This window comes from Oryctolagus cuniculus, chromosome 5 (assembly GCF_964237555.1).
Source record: "Oryctolagus cuniculus chromosome 5, mOryCun1.1, whole genome shotgun sequence".
NCBI lineage: Eukaryota > Metazoa > Chordata > Mammalia > Lagomorpha > Leporidae > Oryctolagus > Oryctolagus cuniculus.
This window is the reverse complement of record NC_091436.1, coordinates 157,887,072-157,906,390: the sequence shown is the minus strand read 5'-3', so window position 1 is coordinate 157,906,390 and position 19,319 is coordinate 157,887,072. Positions and strand designations below refer to the sequence as shown.

At 41.4% G+C, this 19,319-nt stretch overlaps 1 protein-coding gene across 4 annotated transcripts in view; it reads left to right on the top strand.

The window, feature by feature from the left end:
• Positions 1-19,319, top strand: part of PHACTR1 (phosphatase and actin regulator 1) — a 582,572-nt gene that overhangs the window by 817 nt on the left and 562,436 nt on the right. For 2 of the 4 annotated variants that reach the window (XM_051855837.2, XM_051855844.2), the window contains exon 2: positions 1,396-1,548. In XM_051855837.2, coding sequence (XP_051711797.1) covers positions 1,446-1,548 — 103 coding nt within the window. In that variant the 5' untranslated portion in view covers positions 1,396-1,445. Of the gene's footprint in view, positions 1-180; positions 227-987; positions 1,147-1,395; positions 1,549-19,319 lie in introns of those variants that run through there. The other 2 variants (XM_051855839.2, XM_051855840.2) reach the window with 2 other exon arrangements.

Here is a 19,319-nt window from a genome sequence, read left to right as displayed (position 1 = left end):
GCATTTGGGATTATAAAAATATAATGATGAAGCCATAAACCTGTTTTTTCATCACTAGGATAGTTCCATGCATAGGAGATAGCGTGGGTGGGAGTGGCCTGGCATGACAGGTACGTGCAGATTGTGATGGTTTTCTGCCAAAGTTTTACACGGGAAGCTGGTAATTTTCTTCCTTCACAGGGCAGAGTAAGAAAGGCTGAGACTCGCGTCACCTTCTGTTGCTAAGGTAACGTGCTCTGGCCATTTCATCTGATAAAGAAGTCCAGTGGATGGAATGCATTATTCATCACTAATCTAATCAAACAATCAAAATTGTTTACTTTCACCGGGAATATTTAGTGAGACCAAAGGCACTGGCTGAAACTGCTCTCGTTTTGCTGCTGATAGTCCTTGGGTTTTGTGTGTGTGTGTGTGTGTGTGTGCAGTAAGTATAATTTGCTGTTGGCGTACCTTTGGATATTTTTTAAAGTGTCCTCTTGCTGGACTTGGTTTCTTGCCTTAAAATGTGTACTGTTAGAGATGGATGAGGTTAACCTTCTGAGCTTGGTTTGAATGATTTTGATTTGTGAATTCTTTCCAAAAAGGTAACCTGCAGAAATAGCTACTTCATGTGTGCAAATGTCAGGGAAAGGTTTGTGGGTAGGGGAAAGGGACCCCAAGGGCTGGGTGTTTGGGATGAAATGTGTTAGCTTCCTGACAGGCAAATGCATGGTAATGTTATGGGTATCATTGAAATGCTACAGTAATTGTTACTGCTCTACAAAACAATTCTTTTTCAAAGTCGGGGACAGGCAGGCGATGGTTTTGCAGCACTTTATAAAATGTCCTGGAGGGAATCACTGAAAAGGAAGGAATTCAAAGCATTTCTATAGCAAACGTGTGTGTGTGTGCGTGTGTGTGTGTGTGTGTGTGTGTGTGAGAGAGAGAGAGAGAGAGAGAGTCGGTGTATGTCATATGAGTGGAGGTTCCAATTCCCAGGCGATTTTCCCAGTCAGAGCGGAATGCAAAAGTCCCTGGAACAATTAAAGAGCTACACTCAGAACCACTGAGGCTTAATGGTGCTGTTTTCAGACAGACCTTTTGAAAACTGATACTATGTGAATTTAACAGTGTATTTTCCAGTTAATATACAGCAAGGAAAGACTGGTATGTTGTCTCCCTTTACTGGATCATCTCTCTTTTTCAAAGTAGAATATATTACTTTTAATGAATGTTGGCTAAATGTTGTGTTTTCTCATACAGTAGTTGGGGGGAGATAACTTTATAATTGGAAATGTCAGTCAAACTGTGAGATTATAATTGGATATTCTTATTCAAAAAAATGTGAAGTCCATATTGATGCTTGCTTTATACTTGACATTCTTAAATACTGTGGATTTTTTCCCACCTCTTTAGAGGCATCCGAGTGAACATTTTCTCACAAAGCTGGGTTTGGAGCCCCAAGGATGGATTATCCCAAAATGGATTATTTTCTGGATGTCGAGTCTGCTCATAGACTCTTGGATGTTGAGTCAGCTCAAAGATTCTTCTACAGTCAAGGAGCTCAAGGTAAAAAAAAAATAATAGTAATAAAAACATGGAAATTCCTTTCTTCTACATGTTTTATATTAATAGTACAGTGTAGGCTGTAGCAGCTTAAGCTCTGCTCAAAAGATCAACAATTGCTGGATCTAAATTAAAAATCACTACCAAACTGTTGCTGGAATGGAGGCGGCATGTAATAGAATAAATCGATTCTCACTTCTTGGTTGTAGCAAACAAACAAACAAAACCACGTACCCACCTTTTGTTACAAATGCCGCCCGGAAAGCTTCATGAGAAAGCAATCCCCTTCCTGTATCGGAAAAGAATCAGGGACCCTCCTCGCCTGTCCTGCACTTCCGGTCTAAGACACCTTGACCTGGCTGATTGGAGTCCAGCTGGGTTAGGATCCCAGAGATAAGGTTGAGCTTCTATAGCTGCTTTGTCTATTTGGGATGACTTCACTAACAGCCTTGGAGAATAAACATTCGGGGAGCAAAAAGGGACAAACTTGGTGGGAAGTGTGGCCAACATGTACGGTTCTACTAGCTATTTCAAGGGGATCAGTTAGGCTTCAGTTTTCTTGTTCTTCTGATCGGGGTGCATTTGGAATGTTACTTTTTAAATCACATTAAAGAAAGAAGCTGGAGGGTTTTGTGGGATCCCCTGATAAGCAGCAGATTTTTTTTTGGTTTGTTTTTACAAATGTGCTATTTTTCATGGAATATTGAAGGAATTCAGTCAGAGCAGGCTCATGATGAGCATGTCCCAGTTGGTGATGTGCTGAGGAGGAGGACAGTGTTCCTGTCTTTAAATAGAAAAGTAGTTGAATTCTTGGGAGTTGCAGAGCTGAGAAGCAAATGTGGTTTTTATAATCCTGGCCTCTTTCACATTTAGGGTGTGAGGGGCCTTCCATGGGGCACTGATAATAGTGCTTGGTTCCCCAAAGGGATCCTCTGAACTGGCTTTACTTTGCTGAAAAGCCGGTTTCTCCTGGCAACCTTGAGGGCTTGCAAGTGTCCTCCTTCCCCGCTTCTGTTTTGTAGATCACAACCCATCCAGTCTTCTTAAAGTCGGAGGGTTGGAAATTGTCCAGTTAATTTTCTTGGGGCAGCTTATTTACCAGCAGAGCTGAAATTAGCAAAAGTGATCAAGTAGCCAATTACTCAGTGTTGCTGCTTGTAGCCCCCTAAAGAGACAAGAACATGTTCTTGAAGCAAGAGAAGGGGGCGATCTGGCCCTTCAGCCTCTTCTGGGTCTGCAAGTGATAAGGTGCCAGAAACAGGTGCAGGAGGGAGGCCAGATTCCCTCCCAGCACTGGCCGTGGGTGCACACATTCCTAACATCTGGTCCGTCCCACTGGGAGGGAAGAATCACGTTCTGGGGTGGGGTGAGCCACCTGAGTGGTACAGCTGTCGTCAGAGCAGAGAAGGGCAGCAGGAGTTAATGATAGACAATGGAGTGGGCCACTTTGCCTTGCGGAAGGGACCATGCAAGCCTTGAAGAAGGCCGTGGGCTCTGGGCTCTTGGAGAAGGGAGGCAGGCAGGGTGTGGGAGGCTCCGAGGATCCAAGGCAGCCTGCTGGTTGTCAACAGATGGAGCTGGGGGTGGAGTGGTCAGAATTGTCGCCTTCAGTGACTGTGGTTTAGACACCAGAGCTGGAACGACTAGAAAATGCAGGGGAGGTGGTAGCACAAGCTACTGCTGCTCCTTGGTGTCACGTTCCCTTTAAGGGAATCGGAATGATGTTCCAATCAAGGAATTCTGGGTTTGCAGGAGGGGTGGAAGTGCTTAAAAGATCATGTTGATAAGTGTTTCAAACCCACGGGGTTCCCTGAATCAGACATCCAGGACTGAGGTCTCAGTCTACATTTTATGCAACGGCCCTTTAGCTGGCTCAGCCATCTAGGGACCACCTTCAAGACCACTCCTTCCACCCTGGAGCCCGCACACTCACTGTCCTTGGCATTAGAGAGATTCCGCTGCAAATTGGGGACAGTAATAGTGCCTAATTCATAAGTTAAGCGATCAATGAGGTAAGTGTCTTCGGTCTGCCACATAAGACACATTAGATGTCAGCAAATCGATAAAATAAACATCCCTCACAAAAGGCCATCCCTCCGCTGTTTGAGGTTTCCTAGGGAAGCCACAGTCTTGCAAATAAGAAACATGACCCAATCGGAATTTAGCTTCCTATTTCTAGCCAAATATGTGTGTGTGTGTGTGTATAAATGCATGCATATGTACACATATACATTTTCAATAGACAAAAAGCAGAATGATTTGTTTCTTGTCCCATCAAAACCCAACTCAGGGGAAAACTAAAAATACTCCAAGTTTGCCTTGGTGCTGTCCACATCCATCTCGTCCTCTGTCCCACATTACAGGTGAGAGGACCTCAGCTTCCAATACTGTCCCCAAAGCCCCACCACTTCAGACCTATCACCCAGAGCCTCGTCTTCCATGACCACTGTAGCTTGTCACAGCATTGCACAGGCTCCTCTCCTGACACCAGGACCCTAGAGGGAATGAGTGAAGGCCTGAGTGCCACAGTCTATAGCCTTCCCTTTTCAAACCAAATGCTTATGTTCTACAGTGCATGAGTGAGGTCCACATCTAAGCAGTGACAAGATTCTTGAGGACCAGGGAATGGAGGGCAGCCCGGTGCCCAGCTGTTGAGAAAGGCATTGAGGGAGATGAAGGTCTTGTGCCAGGCTGGATCTCACCACACAGAACCTCTCTTCCCAGCTGGGAAAGCCCAGATGCAGAGAGATGTTAGGACGGTCAAATAGCCCCAATCTGATACCCTCTTCTACAAAGAAACTAACTGGGAGTGTAATAGGGAGTTGAGTACCTGGGACTCGGATGACCTAAGATTTGGTTGGTTAAACTGTCGTGTGTTTACTGCATTTTTGAATTGTCTGTTCTTACTATAATGCAGATATTCCTATAAGCATTCTTATAGATGTGAATACTTTCAAAGGGAAAAGCAAGATAATCTGAATTTGGCTCTCTCATTTTCCATAACTGTTGTTGCATCAACTTTTATAAAGGAGTAATCAACAAGTTCATGGAAAATTCATATTATGAAAGAACTGTGCATGGATTTCAAAATTATTGGCACCAAAATCAACTTGTCTTTTAGTCTCATTGTTTTATGAGGTTTATAAATTACCCTCATATTTAGAAACTCATAAAGTTCTAGGGAAACAACACCTTCTGGATAACGCACAAAATTTTAGTCCAAAGCAACAAATTTAAAATAATGTTTGTGACCACTTCACAGTTGGTGCTTAGTTTTTCTTGAAAAGTAGCAAACGCCTGCCTCTAAGTAGGGATGCATTAGCTGGTTAACAAAGGATAAGAAGCACAGGTTCTGTTTGGAAGGCCTGGGGTTTTTCGAAGGTCAATGATCTATTCTGCTGAGTAAAGTAGATTGTTCTTTTCACCCATCTCTATTTCCCCTTGGTTGAACCAAGGTGAGGAAGACCAGCTCCCTCCTGAGAATGCTGTTTTAGAGGCTTGATGCATTGCAGAGATCAGGAAAAAGTCCAGGGTCACCCAGTTTGCCTCCTGCTAGTGAGGTACACTCTCCTGGTTGGTTTGAGAGTGGTCTGCCAAAAGTAAATCCTGCTAACACAGAGGGAGTTCTGTGAAGGTCCCCTCTAACTCAAAAGTATTCTGAAGGTTGGAGATACACACACATATATATATATATACACACACACACGCATCTATATATGCAACTTCAAGGATCAACCATGTTTTTGCATTGTATAATTTGAGTTCATCCATCTTTGAGGTTTCTGACAGTAACATGCCACATATTCAGCTTCAAAATCTTTTTTTTTTTAAAGATTTATTTGAAAGAGAGAGAGAGAGAGAAAGAAACCTTTTGGCTTCTGGTTTATACCCCAAATGACCACGATGGCTAAGGCGGGGCCAGGCAGAAGCCAGGAAGTTCATCTAGGTCTCCCTCCTGGGTGGCAGGGGCCCAAGCATTTGGACCCGCCTCTGCTGCTTTCCCAGACTATTAGCAGGGAGCTGGATCAAAAATGGAGAAGATAGGACACAAGCCTGCACCCATATGGGGTGCCAGCGTGGCAGACGGTAGCTTTACTCACTGTGACACAATGTCGGCCCCTCAACTTCAAATTCTGTAGGGAACAACTGAAATGGGAGGCAAGTCCTGTTATAAACTCACAAAATTAGCATCAAAGCATTCTCAGGTTGAAATGGCCATTATAGCTCAGTGATTCTCTTGAGTTCCTTAAAGCGAGTGAAACAACCTGTGTGGCTCAGACATCGGCCCTAGTGCTAGGCCGTCTACACTGAAGGCTGAGAACCACTGCTGGGAATCATCAGTCACCTGCTCCTCTGAACGTGGTCTGAGCCTAGCAGCACCAGCTTCATCTGGGACCTTGTTAGAAATGAGGGATCCCAAGTCTCCACCCATTAGCATCAGAACCTGACTGCAGGATCTCCTGGTAATAGATGGGGAAGTTTGAGAAGCAGTGAGTGAACAGTGCACACTGCAGACCGACTAAATGAAAGTCTCTGAAGGTGAGTCCCGTGGGGGGCATCTTTCGTCCCAGGTGATTGAAATAGGCAACCGTGATTGAGAACTGGCCCTGCATGGGATTTCAAAGGAGGTTTAAGCACATCCTGCAGCTATCCTTGTCTGAATATCTTCTGTATCTAGGTTTTCTCTTTTCAATGAATCCAAACCATTGGGAAGTTGCAAAGTTAAATGAAAATAGATCTAAGTAAAAAACAAGACTGGGAACAAGAGAGGGAAAAAGAAGAGGGGTAGGAGTGCGGATGGCAGGGCAGGTATGGTGGGAAGATTTGCTATGTTCCTAAAGGTGTATTTATGAAATGCATGCAAATAAATTAAAAAACATAAAAAAGGGAAAGCCTGTATCAGGAGCTTCCCTTTGCGTCTGTTGGTCCCCAAAGGACACTTGGAGAAGCAGGAATCATTGTGTGTGTGTTGCAGTCTAGAAAACTGAAGATTGACAGGGTAAAGGAATGTGAAGACAGCTACACCTTCAGACAGGGGCAGATACAGGACTGGAATTCACGTCAGACCCCAAGGCCGTGTGATTTTGTTTTAGACCCTCATGCGGCTTGAGGGGCAGAGCTAGTCTCTCCTGGTGGGGTCGATGGAATCAATCCTGCAGGTCAGTGAAGGTTATATTTCTGTCTGATGGTGAACCTGGGGCCGAGAGTGGCTCTGCCTTATGCCCAAACCACACAGCTTATAAGAAGAAGCCTGAGACAAGAACAGGATCTCAGCTTACCCACCACACATGGCCTTTCCAAGCACTGGGTTTCTTTGCTCAAAGACCATCAATATCCCAGGACATTTAAATTACCTTCTAAAGGGAAAATACATTAAAAGACAATTGTCTAAAGTCACCAGGCAATCAAATTTATGACTCCTGCTAACCATTTCCCCTCTTTTGTCATTTTAAATAACTCTTGGCATCAGGAACAGGCACTGCAGTCCTTGTCATAATGCAGCCTTGCTGTCATTTGCATTGTCTTTCTCAACAAAGGGAATGCCAGCTTTGACATCTGATGAATGTCACAGTGAGCAGCTAAGAGTCTCTGCAAGTTGTTTCAGGAAACAGAGAGGGATTCATTGAAAGCCCCTCCCTCAAACACTCTCCCAGTTCCCCTCCCACCTCCACCCTTTGCCCACCTTGTGAAATCTGGCTGAACAGCTGGCTTTTGAACCTTCAGCATTGAGCTAAAAGTACTCTAAACCTAATTTTGCAGCGGAATGAAATTATCTTTTAATTCAACTTTCCATGAACTTCTTGAAGTCTGCTGAGTTTCAATATTATATCTCCACGGCTTACTAAACACATGAGCTCATGTTATTTGTTGTTATTATCTATTATTATCGATGCTGTTTTATTAGTATTTTTAAAAGATTTTTTTATTATTTATCTGAAAGTCAGAGCTACAGAGAGAGAAGGAGAGATATTCCATCTGTTGGTTCACTCCCCAGATGGCTGCAATGGCCAGAGCTGAGCCAGGCTGAAGCCAGGAGCCAGGAGCTTCATCCAGGTCCCCCACATGGGTAACAGGGCTATCTTCTTCTGCTTTTCCCAGGCCATTAGTAGGGAGCCGGATCAGAAGTGGAGCAGCTGGGACACGAACCGGTGCCCATATAGGATGCCAATGTCACAGGCGGCAGCTTTACCTTCTACGTGCCACAGTGCCAACCCTGTTTTATTATTACTCAAGGGTCTACTACCTATCTCCATTATGGTGATCTCCTTAAACTTCACTTTCTTGGAGCCTGGTATCATCCTTAGTATACAATAGAAGTATTAGGACTTATTAAATATCTCCATAAAATGGATGGAATAAAAATGCTTAAAGCTGCACTGCAAAGAGAAATTTTGGATTTAGGGAAAGGACTTGAGGATTCCAGCTTTTGAAAATAGAACCTCTAAAACCTTTAAAGAATTAAAACCTTTAGTTGAGAAACGAGACTGCCAAAGACTGACGGGAGTGACATATGTAAAAATAATGTTTAAGGCCGGCGCCGTGGCTCACTAGGCTAATCCTCCGCCTTGCGGCACCGGCACACCGGGTTCTAGTCCCGGTCGGGGTGCCGGATTCTGTCCCAGTTGCCCCTCTTCCAGGCCAGCTCTCTGCTGTGGCCAGAGAGTGCAGTGGAGGATGGCCCAGGTGCTTGGGCCCTGCACCCCATGGGAGACCAGGAGAAGTACCTGGCTCCTGCCATTGGATCAGCGCGGTGCGCCGGCCGCAGCACACTGTTGCGGCGGCCATTGGAGGGTGAACCAACGGCAAAGGAAGACCTTTCTCTCTGTCTCTCTCTCACTGTCCACTCTGCCTGTCAAAAATAAAAATTAAAAAAAATAAATAATGTTTAAACACAGAGGGAGTTGGAAATGCTACAAAGTCCTCAACTCTTGGGCATTTCCTATAACACAGAATATTTTTAAAAAATCAAAAGTGAAAAGACTATAAGAAGAGGGTGTAGGCACTTTTACATAGTAGGCTAAACCTCTGCCTGCAGCACCTGCAACCATGTGGATTCCAGTTCAAGTCCCGTATATTCCACTTCTAATCCAGCTCCCTGCTAATGTGCTTGGGAAAGCAGCGGAGGATGGCACAAGTGCTTGGGCCCCTGTTCCCACGTGGGGGATCTGGAAGAAGCTCCAGTTGTTGCAGCCTTCTGCGAACTGAAGACCTTTCTCTCAAGCCTCTCTGTCTGTAAATCTGCCTCTCAAATAAAATCTCCAGGGATCCCTGAAAAAGGTTCCAAGAAGTATCCTTCCTGGAAGGGCTTTCTAAATATGTAATAGTCCACAATGACTGAGTTATGGAATAGGTGATCCCTCAGTTTTACTGTGATGAACTTAACTGAGATCAGTTGCAAGGGCGCTCGGACCATAGTCAGGAAGCCAGCTCTCAGCTGTAACTTAATTAACATTATTTTACCTTCCTTAGGCCTTTGGTGCCTAGTTCAGTCCTTATACCTTCCAGCTGATTGCTAATGGATTGTAACTTTCCCTACTCAGCCTCCAATGCTCTCCACCTACCTCTGTCCCCTCCTAGTGATGTCCTGCAGTTCTGCTGGTTCGTTGTCCAAGTAGTTACATGAATTCACACTATTTTCCAGACCCTAGTCTCTGAGAAGTGCCTTAAATGACATTTTTTTCAGAACAGTGCCCAGTCTTCTTGTTATACTGTTCAAGCCATCATCCTTAGCAAATATTTGTTATTTTTTTTTCTTTTTCTTTTTTTGGTTTTTGATTTTCTTCTCTGGAACTCTAGGCAGGAAGCAACATGCTGTGCTGTATTCACGGATGACAAACCAACTTCCAAACCTACCCTCTAACCTCCCACATACTCCATTTGAGACTGCTAATTGCTCACACCCAGGCTCCCCAAACCTGTGTTTAATGCAGAGAACATGATGTGTGGAAAGAACAGAGGTAGATCAAGAGGAAAAAAGTCTTGCGGAGATAGGTAGCCTGCCAATTTCAAAGACACGGAGATGACCATGAAATCCAGTCCTCCCTTCTGTAGGCACCCTCAGAGCAGGACAATTCTCTGGACACAAAGCATTCCTGGTGCCTATAGCTCACCACGCATGGCCTCCAGTGCTCTCTGCCTGTGGCCCCAGGCAGCATCTACTTTGCCATACATTGGGATACAGAGCTCTTATGCAAGGCAGGATGAGAGAAAGAGAGGCCGAGGAGGAAAATGACATGGAAATATGATGAAATAATCCCAATTGATTAGTAACTCATTGTCACATAAGGCACAAGAGAAAGGATTATACATGTAGCCCATCTTCACCCAGCATCTGCCATGACCTTAAACAGTTCACAGGTGTTCAATAAGAATTCACACTAGACTTTTGCCCGCACAAAGTGTTTTCTCAGGCAACTCTCAGTACTACCCTTTGTGTCTGCTAGCAGAGACGAGGATAAAATTTCTCAGCAGTTAGACGCACCCATTTATACAAAACCACAGAATGAATACTGATGCTAAACTGACCAGAAATATTAGGAATTAGCCCAGCTGCATATATCTTTTTTCAATTATAAAAGCAAAAAAGAATAGTGTTAAAGCCTCTAAAAAAAGAAAAAAATGAGAGTAAAGTCAACCATATACAATTAGTTAAATTTTTAAAATATTTACTTTGTGTCTCTTTCAAATCCATTTGAAATTTTACAAAGTTACAATTTGTCACTAAAAAATCGAGAGTATGAACAAAATATGAAGTTCCCTGTATTAGCTGAGGAATGTCATAATTGTTTTAGGACTTGGGTTTTAGAGTTTAATAGCTCTGAAATTTCACTGCAAGACAAGTTATTTTGGTGCAAACATTTTTTTGAAACCCATGAATAGTTTTTTACAATATGTATTTTACATGAAATTTTTGAAGGCCTAGTGTATGATTTCCACTTTCTAACTGTAACTTTAGCCAAATTATTTAATCTCTCTTTACTTTTCCCATTTGAAGGTAAAGGTAGTAACAGGAGTTCTTAATCCAAGGAGTAATTTTAAGGATTAAATGAAAATAATTATAAGCTATGGTACAATATGTGATTTTCAGATAATGTATGAACTCTTTTTGTAATAGGAATGTGTTTGCATTTCAGAAAAGTCTAAATAGAGAAAAAATTTAATATAAAAATACTTAGCACTGCACAGTTTAGGCTACCATTTAGAGAAAACAGTACAGAAAAAGTAGACTGTTAAAGTCCATTTAAGGAAAAGCATTGAATAATAGCATAGATGGCACTTTAGCTGCATAAAATGCATAAAAATGTTAGAGGAGTAACTAAAATTTGGAAACACTGAAATAGATAAAGACTTAAGCCAAATATCAAGTGCCTAAAACATGTTTCCCCCTCCCCCAAAACATTTTATTTAAGGTATACAAACTTCAGGCATTTCAAAATTACAAATTTAGGAACATAGTGATTCTTTTTACCCTACCCTCCCTCCTAGCCACATTCCCTCCCTTCTTCCTCCTCCTTATCCCATTCCCATTCTTATGTTTTACTATGATCTATTTTCCATTAACTTTAGACACATGAGATTAACTCTACATTAAGTACAGATGCTTGCTCTTCTGTTCTTTTTTTTTTTTAAAATAAATGGTTCTTTCTCTTTATTTATTTAATCTATTTGAAAGGCAGAGTTACAGAGGGAAGGGGGGGAGGGAGAGAGAGAGAGAGAAATCTTCCATCCTCTAGTTCACTCCCCAAATGACCTCAAAGGCAAGGCTGGGCCAGGCTGAAGCCAGAACAAGGAACTCCATCCAGGTCTCCCACATGGGTGGCAGCAGCTCAAATACTTGGACCAGCCTCTGCTGCTTTCCTGGGCACATTAGCAGGGAGCTGGATCTGAAATAGAGCAGCTGGGACTCCAACTGGCACTGACACGGGATGCCAGCATCACAGGCATAGCTTAACCCGCTGCTTTACAATGCTGGCCCCTCTTCTGTTAATTAGGCTTTAACTTTGTCAAAGCCGTGAGGGATGTGATACAGCTTCAGATTCCCCAACAGAGACCCCTGCTGTCCACCTCTTCTTTTCTCTGATGCCATTGATTCCTGAATCAACTTTCTAAGCCCTTTGGAGATGTGAAAGCGTCTTAAAACACAAGAACAAGAAAAAGCAACAGAATTTTGATTTTAAAGTAAAATTACTAACAAATTCCAAAAGAATCCTCTTTGCAGTTCTACTACTGGTAATGCTGGCCCTACTCTGCTGATTTCCCATGAATTTATAATAAACTCTAGTTTATCAGAGACGTGGGAGTTTTTCCAAGTTGGCATCCAAGATGAGATGACAATTCACTTGCATTTGAGTTAGATTTCAGGAAGAGAAAATGGAATATTCTGGGCAATGTGAAAAGGCACGTGATGAAGCATGAGTATATGTAGAGTTTGATGAATTAGGGAGACTGCTGTGTTCTGTAAGATTGAGAGACTTATTCAGATATGGAGAATGGGAAGAGAGGAGAGCAGAACAAGAGGCAGGAGTCAAGGCATGCAAGGCTATGGGTGTTAAACAAATTCCAAAGCTGGTATTTATTTAATCCACTAAAGAATCTAACTCAGAGGAGATTTGTTTCCGTTAAAATCACAAATATGGGGGAGGGGGCAGACTGGGGAGGAGCTCCAGAAGGAAGGAGGATGAAAGGAGGCTACTGCAGTGACCCAAGCAAGACGGGAACACAGCCTGCAAAGAGAACTGACCGAGTGAGTTCAGAAGGGAGAGACGCGGTGGGTTGTGATGCAGTGGGTTAAGCCACCACTTGCCACACCAGCATCTCATCCTGGAGTGCTGGTTCAAGTCCCAGCTGCTCCAATTCCAATCCAGACCCCTGCTAATGCAGCTGGGAAAGCAGCAGAAGATGGCCCAACTGCTTGGGCCCCTGACACCCACATGGGAGACCCAGGTGGAATTCCAGGCTCCTGCCTTGGTCCTGGTCCAGACCTCGCTGTTGCAGCCATTTGGGAAGTGAACCAGAAGATGGAGGCCCTCTCCTCTCTCTCTCTCTCTCTCTCTGTGTGTGTGTGTGTGTGTATCTGTCTCTTCTTCCCTCTGTCACTCTACCTTTAAAATAAGTGAAATAAATCTTTAATAAAAAGAAGGGACAAGATACTGGAAATAAAGTAAAAAAAAAAAACAATTAAAATCTGTTTATTTTGTGCAGAAATACTTTGAAATTCAGGCATACAAAGGAACTTTTAAAAACTCACGGAGGGGCCGGCTTTGTGGCATAGCCAGTAAAGCCACCTCCTGTGACACCAGCATCCCATATGGGTGCCTGTTCATGCTTTGGCTGTTCCAGCTCTGATCCGGCTCCCTGTTAATTGCTTGGAAAAATCAGTGGAAGATGGCCCAAGTGTTTGGGACCCTGCCACCCATGCAGGAGACCTGGTTGAAGCTTCTGGCTCCTGGCTTTGGTCTGGCTTAGCCCTGGGCATTGAGGCCATCTGGAGAGTGAATCAGCAGATAGAAGATCTCCCTCTCTCATTGTAACTCTGACTTTCAAATAAATTAACAACTCTTTTTTTAAAAAAGAATTAAAAGCTCATGAAAAAATGAGTATTATGCAGAAACTATGCATTAATTTAAAATTATTTTGCAACAAAATATAAGTATCTGAATTCTCCTTTGCATGAACTCCTGGCAGGACCATGGTATAGTACGGAGATTGCTTCCTGCTTTTGTGGTGACAGGGTGGGCAGGCACAAAGTGAGAGAGGGGTGCTTCAGATGCTCCCCAGAGGGTAGACTGGCACTGCTGGATGGGTGATGAAGCCATCCACAGAGACAAGGAATACAGACAGAGAATCAAGATGAAGGAAGGATTCCGTTTAGAGCATCTTGAATTTGGACCCTAGCGAACATCCGAACTTGGATTACTGGTATGAAACAAGTTTGTGGGTTTAAAGCTTGGTAACAGAGATCTTGGAAAGCCATCCAAAATACTCCATGCATTTAGCTAATTCCTAAAATCATTTCTACTTGGGCAGTTTACATCTGTCTCTGAATATGTGGTCCCACTGGGCCTCTAATTTTCCTTTTACAGTTTTTACAGGATTAGGAGTTTTTTTAAAGGAAACAATTGCTAAATTAAAAGTTTTTTTCTATAAATACAGTATTTTCTCCCTAGTAGCAGAACTTAAAATTAATAGTCCATTTGAAATATTTACATGAACCCACTGTTTGCAGTTGCTGAGATTATTTCAGATTCCAATTTGTGTTTTCTTAAGAAGCAACATTCTGAGTTAGCACTTACTGAGGTCATATAAATAAAACAAATTTTTAAAATCATCTCAGTGGAGCTCATTCTCTTAACAGAATCATAGAGCTTGTCACAGAATGCTACGAAGAAAGGGGATGGAAGGGATTCAGCTCTAGCAGGTTAAAAATAGACCTTACATTTCTTTTGAGCTATGCTGTGAGATCTTCTGTTCCCTTTAGTTGATTATGTGCTATTTGGTGATTAAATTTGATAGGTGACAAGCAGAGGAGAAACAACTTGACTTAGCCCAATTTAATCCTTATTTTTGGAAATGCAGGCCATACTCCAAATATCACACTGCAAGGCTGATGTGTACATTAGCCCCATATCTAATGCTAGCTCAGAAATCTGGTTACCAAACTTGAAAAAGGAGTGAGAGCAAAAGGAGAATTCACACTATGTACATAGAGCTTTATACTGACAGTCTCATCTGAGCTAAAAAAGGGGAGATCAATGAAACAAATGTTATTGTGTTCATTCCTAACCTGAAGTAACCCATGTCCTAACAATCCAATCACTTTTCAATGTCACAAAAGTATTGGTAATAAAGCAAGAATTTGTTACACCTTTTGACTTTTCCCATAGTATTAATATATTCCTATATTATATACGTGAACATGCAATAGTAGCAAAGACATCTATGAACAGACAAGTGAATCCATCTCTATCCATTCAGAAACAGATGTCTCAATGGTGTGAGATATAATTTTGGCAAGAGTCATTTTATGTAATTATACTCTTAGTTCAGCTTCTTTTAAAGGATAGTTTGCCTTTGTCACCCTTAGGAAACTATTACAGTGGGAATGTGGGACCTGTTTTCTTAGACTGAATTGTAGGATATGTGATGTGTTTACAATGTCTGGGGGTAAGGCAAGAGGACAGTAAATTAAGTCCTCATGGGATTTCTTGCCATATTCATACCTTGTTTTTCCCTCTTATTACCAATGTAGCACATGCTAACTACAGAATATTTAGAAAATATATCAAACAAAGCAAAACAAATCTTATAAAGTAGGTACTCTTTACAATCTGGTGAATATTCTTGCATTCTTTTTATACACATGAGCAGACATAGCCATTTTTAAAATCTAAACTGAATTTCTCAGATTTATTCTCTTTAACTTTTTTGCATTAGAAATTTTAAAAAATTCTTTCCTTGGGATAGCTGGTTCTAACCAATGTATGAAATAACCAGGCTGGTTTTGGGCAAAGAGAAAAGTCAATAATGCTTTGTTTTAGCCTAAGAGGTGACTTTGCCAGCTGGGTTGATGTCCCAGGTTCAGTTCTGCCATTATTTGCTAGACAGAGTCTCTGACTAATTCCCTGTTATCTGATCATGGTCTTGGGTCCATCTGTAGACACAACAGAGTGCAAAGAAAATATCTGCTAATCTATAGGAGGTGGGTCTTCCCATTTAGACTCACACATTTAGAAATGTTTGTGGTCCCCCACCCCCGCAGACACAATATGCTTTAATACTTATGCTAGGATGATGCTGCATTTTATTATACCATGAGCAGGTACCAATGTTTTTCTTTGATTCACTTATTGTATAATCACAACAAAGCATTAGAGCTGGAAGGGACTGACTGCCATGGGCTCATTTTACAAATGATGCAACTGAGGTTTAGGGAAGAAAGGAAAAGCAAACATTGTTCCTTAAATACCTAACATAGACCAGAAGTTATGTCTAATTATCTCTCTCAAAACTGCAAGCATGTGAACTAAATACTCTGTGATGTACAAGATATAAAGGCTCAGAGGATGAAAAAGTGACCTCATATCATGACTACAGAGAAGCAGGCTCAGGATTCAGGATTCAAATATGCGTTTTTCTGTCTTCTTTACAACCTGTCGCCATAACATCTTGCCTTTCTGGAAGGAGGTGACTTACCTGAATGTGATAGCTAGCAGAGCAGGTGCAAAAAGCCAGTGTTTGGATGTCTAGCCTGATGCCTGTCTGTCCTTCCATGCCTGCCGTTTGTTGCACTTGGGGCTCGGCTGAGATTCAAGCCCATGACCCTTGTCTTCTGAAACTGCCTTGCAAGAGAACAAGCCCAGCAATTTGCTACACAAAGCTATGGCTCAGTATTTGTCACCTTCTGTACTCGGAACATGAATTAGGAGTATTACAACCTTTAAGTTTTAAATCGCATCATTAACTTCAGCATCTATCTTGACTTTCAACCACGTGCAAAATGCAAAATTGAAATAAATAAGGTTTAATATTACCTGACTATTAAACAGGATTGGAAAAGTGACTAGTATAACTTAACCAAGCATGTTCAATATTCAATTAATAGAAAGCTTTTTGGGTTTATGTCCAACTCAATTCAACATACAAAGCTTAAGACACATTTCCCTTTTTGGCATCTAGCATGTTTTAGCAGCCAGCCCCCAGCCACCCTGCTCAGTGTCTACTTTAAGAAACTGAGAGGAAAGGAAGCAATGAACATTTGTTGCCCGCCTACCATTTGTCAGGCTCTGCGTTAGGTGTTTTACATTTCTTATGTAATGTTTTATCCTCCCAAGGCCCCGTGAGAGCATTCACTTTATTTCTAGTTTACATATAGGGAAACTGAAGCTTAGAGAGCTCACTGACTTTTTTTTATGAGGTCCAAGAATTATTGAGTTTGGGAATTATGCCAAGATTAAATTTCACAGTCTTACTTGAAGCTGGCAAGTAATAATAATTTTAATATAACAAATGCTTCTTGAGAATTTTCTGTGCCAGAGACTTTGCACAGATTGTGTATTGGAACCCTCATAGTGGCCCTAACATGTAGGTACTACATTACTCCCATAACATAGATCCATGCACAAAGGGAAGTGACTCAGCTGAATCATACAACTATGAAGTATAGAACTGGGATACAAACTCAGGATGATTAACCTGAACACCTATGCTGCTCACCACGGCTTCCTATTGCTTAGAAAGAAACCATTACCCATATTATTTTGCTTATGTATTAATACAAAGTGGAAATCACAAAGCTTGACAAGGTGTACCGAGATAAAAAAAGAAGACATGGCATTTGTGTAGTGGTGTGAGAGTGGCAACAAAAGTATTCCATCCATAAAAGATGTTGCAGGGTTCGTCATGCAGAGATGGGGAAAAGAGGAAAAGGAAACTCTTCCACTGGAAAGATCTGTGCTGCCACTTGGTTCTTGTTTGCATTTTCTTTGCCTTAAAATTTTCCAGTTGTTCCATTAGAGTGGTTAAGATTTGAGTTTTTTGATAGATATTAGCAGCAAACATCTAAGCCTTTGCTGGGTCCCTTGAGAGCCCATGGGTATTACGTATCTATTGTGCATAGCGAATTACGCCCAAATCTAGTGCTTATTAGGGAATGTCTTCACCGTGTGGTTCTGGTTCAGGATTTGAGGTATCAGTCAGAAACGGGACGGGGATTATCTGAAAGCTTGACTGGGAATTCCAAAGTGGCTCAGGCACATGGCACTTGGCAGGAGGCCTTTATTCCTTGCCACATGAGCCTCTCTGTAGGCTGCTTGTGTATCCTCATAGAACTGCAGCTAGCATCACTTCTACCATATACCAGTGGTCGCAGAGGCCACCCCTGATTCAGTGTGGGAGAAGACGGCACCGGGTGTGGATACCAAGACTGGGGGATGACTGGGGATCATTTTGGAGGCTGGATACCACCATACACATCTTTATGGGAGCAGAAAATTTTCAAAAGACACAGGACACAGTTCATATATTTAAACAGATTTTGTTAACATGTCTGACACCATCAAATGGTATTTTAAATCAGGTACAATTTGGCACAGACCAAAAGGTAGACCCTCTGGAAAAGGAATCACTATGCCAGTATTAGAATTGGTATTGACTAGACTTGCATCCATCTATATCCAGCATCAATTCAGGAACTGCTAGGAATTGAAGCCTTAAAGAATAGTCAGGGAAAAGTCATTATTAGACTTGTAGTTTTATAAGAAACAGGGCTAGTTGGAATACCCAAGAATGAAACCATCTCTTTAGGAGGCAACCTCTCTGGAGTTATGGCTGCACAAGCTGTAGACCCTAACAACCCCACACAGGTCATGATATGAATGGTGTACCCCCTAAAGTAGTGCAGCATGAAAGACCTGAATTGGGGCCAGAGGAAGCACTGTGCAGCTGGAATCCTGGGCAGCAATGGTAAAAAGAAGGCAGCCACCCCCTCTCCCTTATGGATCCTTACAAAATTAGCCAGATATGAGAGAGAGCTAATGTGAGAACATCACGTAGTAGACATCTTCTTTAAAGGCAAGTCTAAGCAGAGACAACCGAGACACACAATAACAATTCCTCAGATTTTTATTTTCTAGCAATATATGCATATGCATAGTTCAGAAAAAAATGTTCCAGGATCTATATAATAAATTTAGCTGTAATTAAAAATCCAAAAACATTTTGGGGTATGTTTTTGCTAAATCTGTTTAGGATATGCAAGTTATCATTGTAAGTTGGCTTGATATTATAGTTAATGATATTCATCCTGATTTACATTTGTATTTCTACACAGACAGCGTTCAATATTGTCTTGGTAACTACTGACATTATATGGGATATAGTTGTGAAGTAGAAAGGTTCCTATGTTTCTAACTCATGTTAGATATGCAAATGGTAAAATGTATTTCATTTATTTAACCCAGGTTCTTATCCTGCCTGGTTATAATACATCAAAATCAAATTTTTAACAGAACTTTAAAAGCTTATTATATCTGGCACAAACAACCCTTAATAAGAATCTTGTATTTCTCTATAACCCATGGAAATGCTTGACAATAATAATTTTTCAGAAAAATTTAAAGAGTAGGGTACCATCTCTAATCTTTGGGAACTCTCATAAATAGGAATAAATTATTTTCACTAGTTCTTTTCAAATTTGATTGATAATTTAAAATTTATAGATAAGTTGTAAAAAATAAAAATTAGAAAGAAAACTTACATACTACTCAGATTCACCTATTTTAATGACATTTTACCCCATTTGTTCTCTCTCATCTATGTACCTGTCTATGAGTTTAAACGTATAATGTACAAAAGTTTATATTTATATATAATATATATGATCTAATAATATATATATATATATATATGTAATTTCTCCTGAACCGCCATGGTCCTTTATTTCTAACCGGTTAGTGCAGATTTTCTAAGCATGGGGATGTTCCCTTCCCCAACCACAACACATCTATCAGCTGCAGTAAATGTAACAACTCCAATAAGAGTCTTAGCTTCTTATGTTTGACAAGCTGATTCTAAAATGTAAATGAAAATTCAAAGAAAGAGGAGTAGCCAGCAGAATCTTGACATATTAGGATAAAGTTTGAGGTTATAAGACATCAAGACTTATGACAAATGTGTAGAACCCCAAAACAAGGTGAGAAAAATAGACCAATGGAAGGGAATGGAGTTTCATATAGAAACTTTCTTATTTACCTTTCACATTGAAGTCCATGAACCAT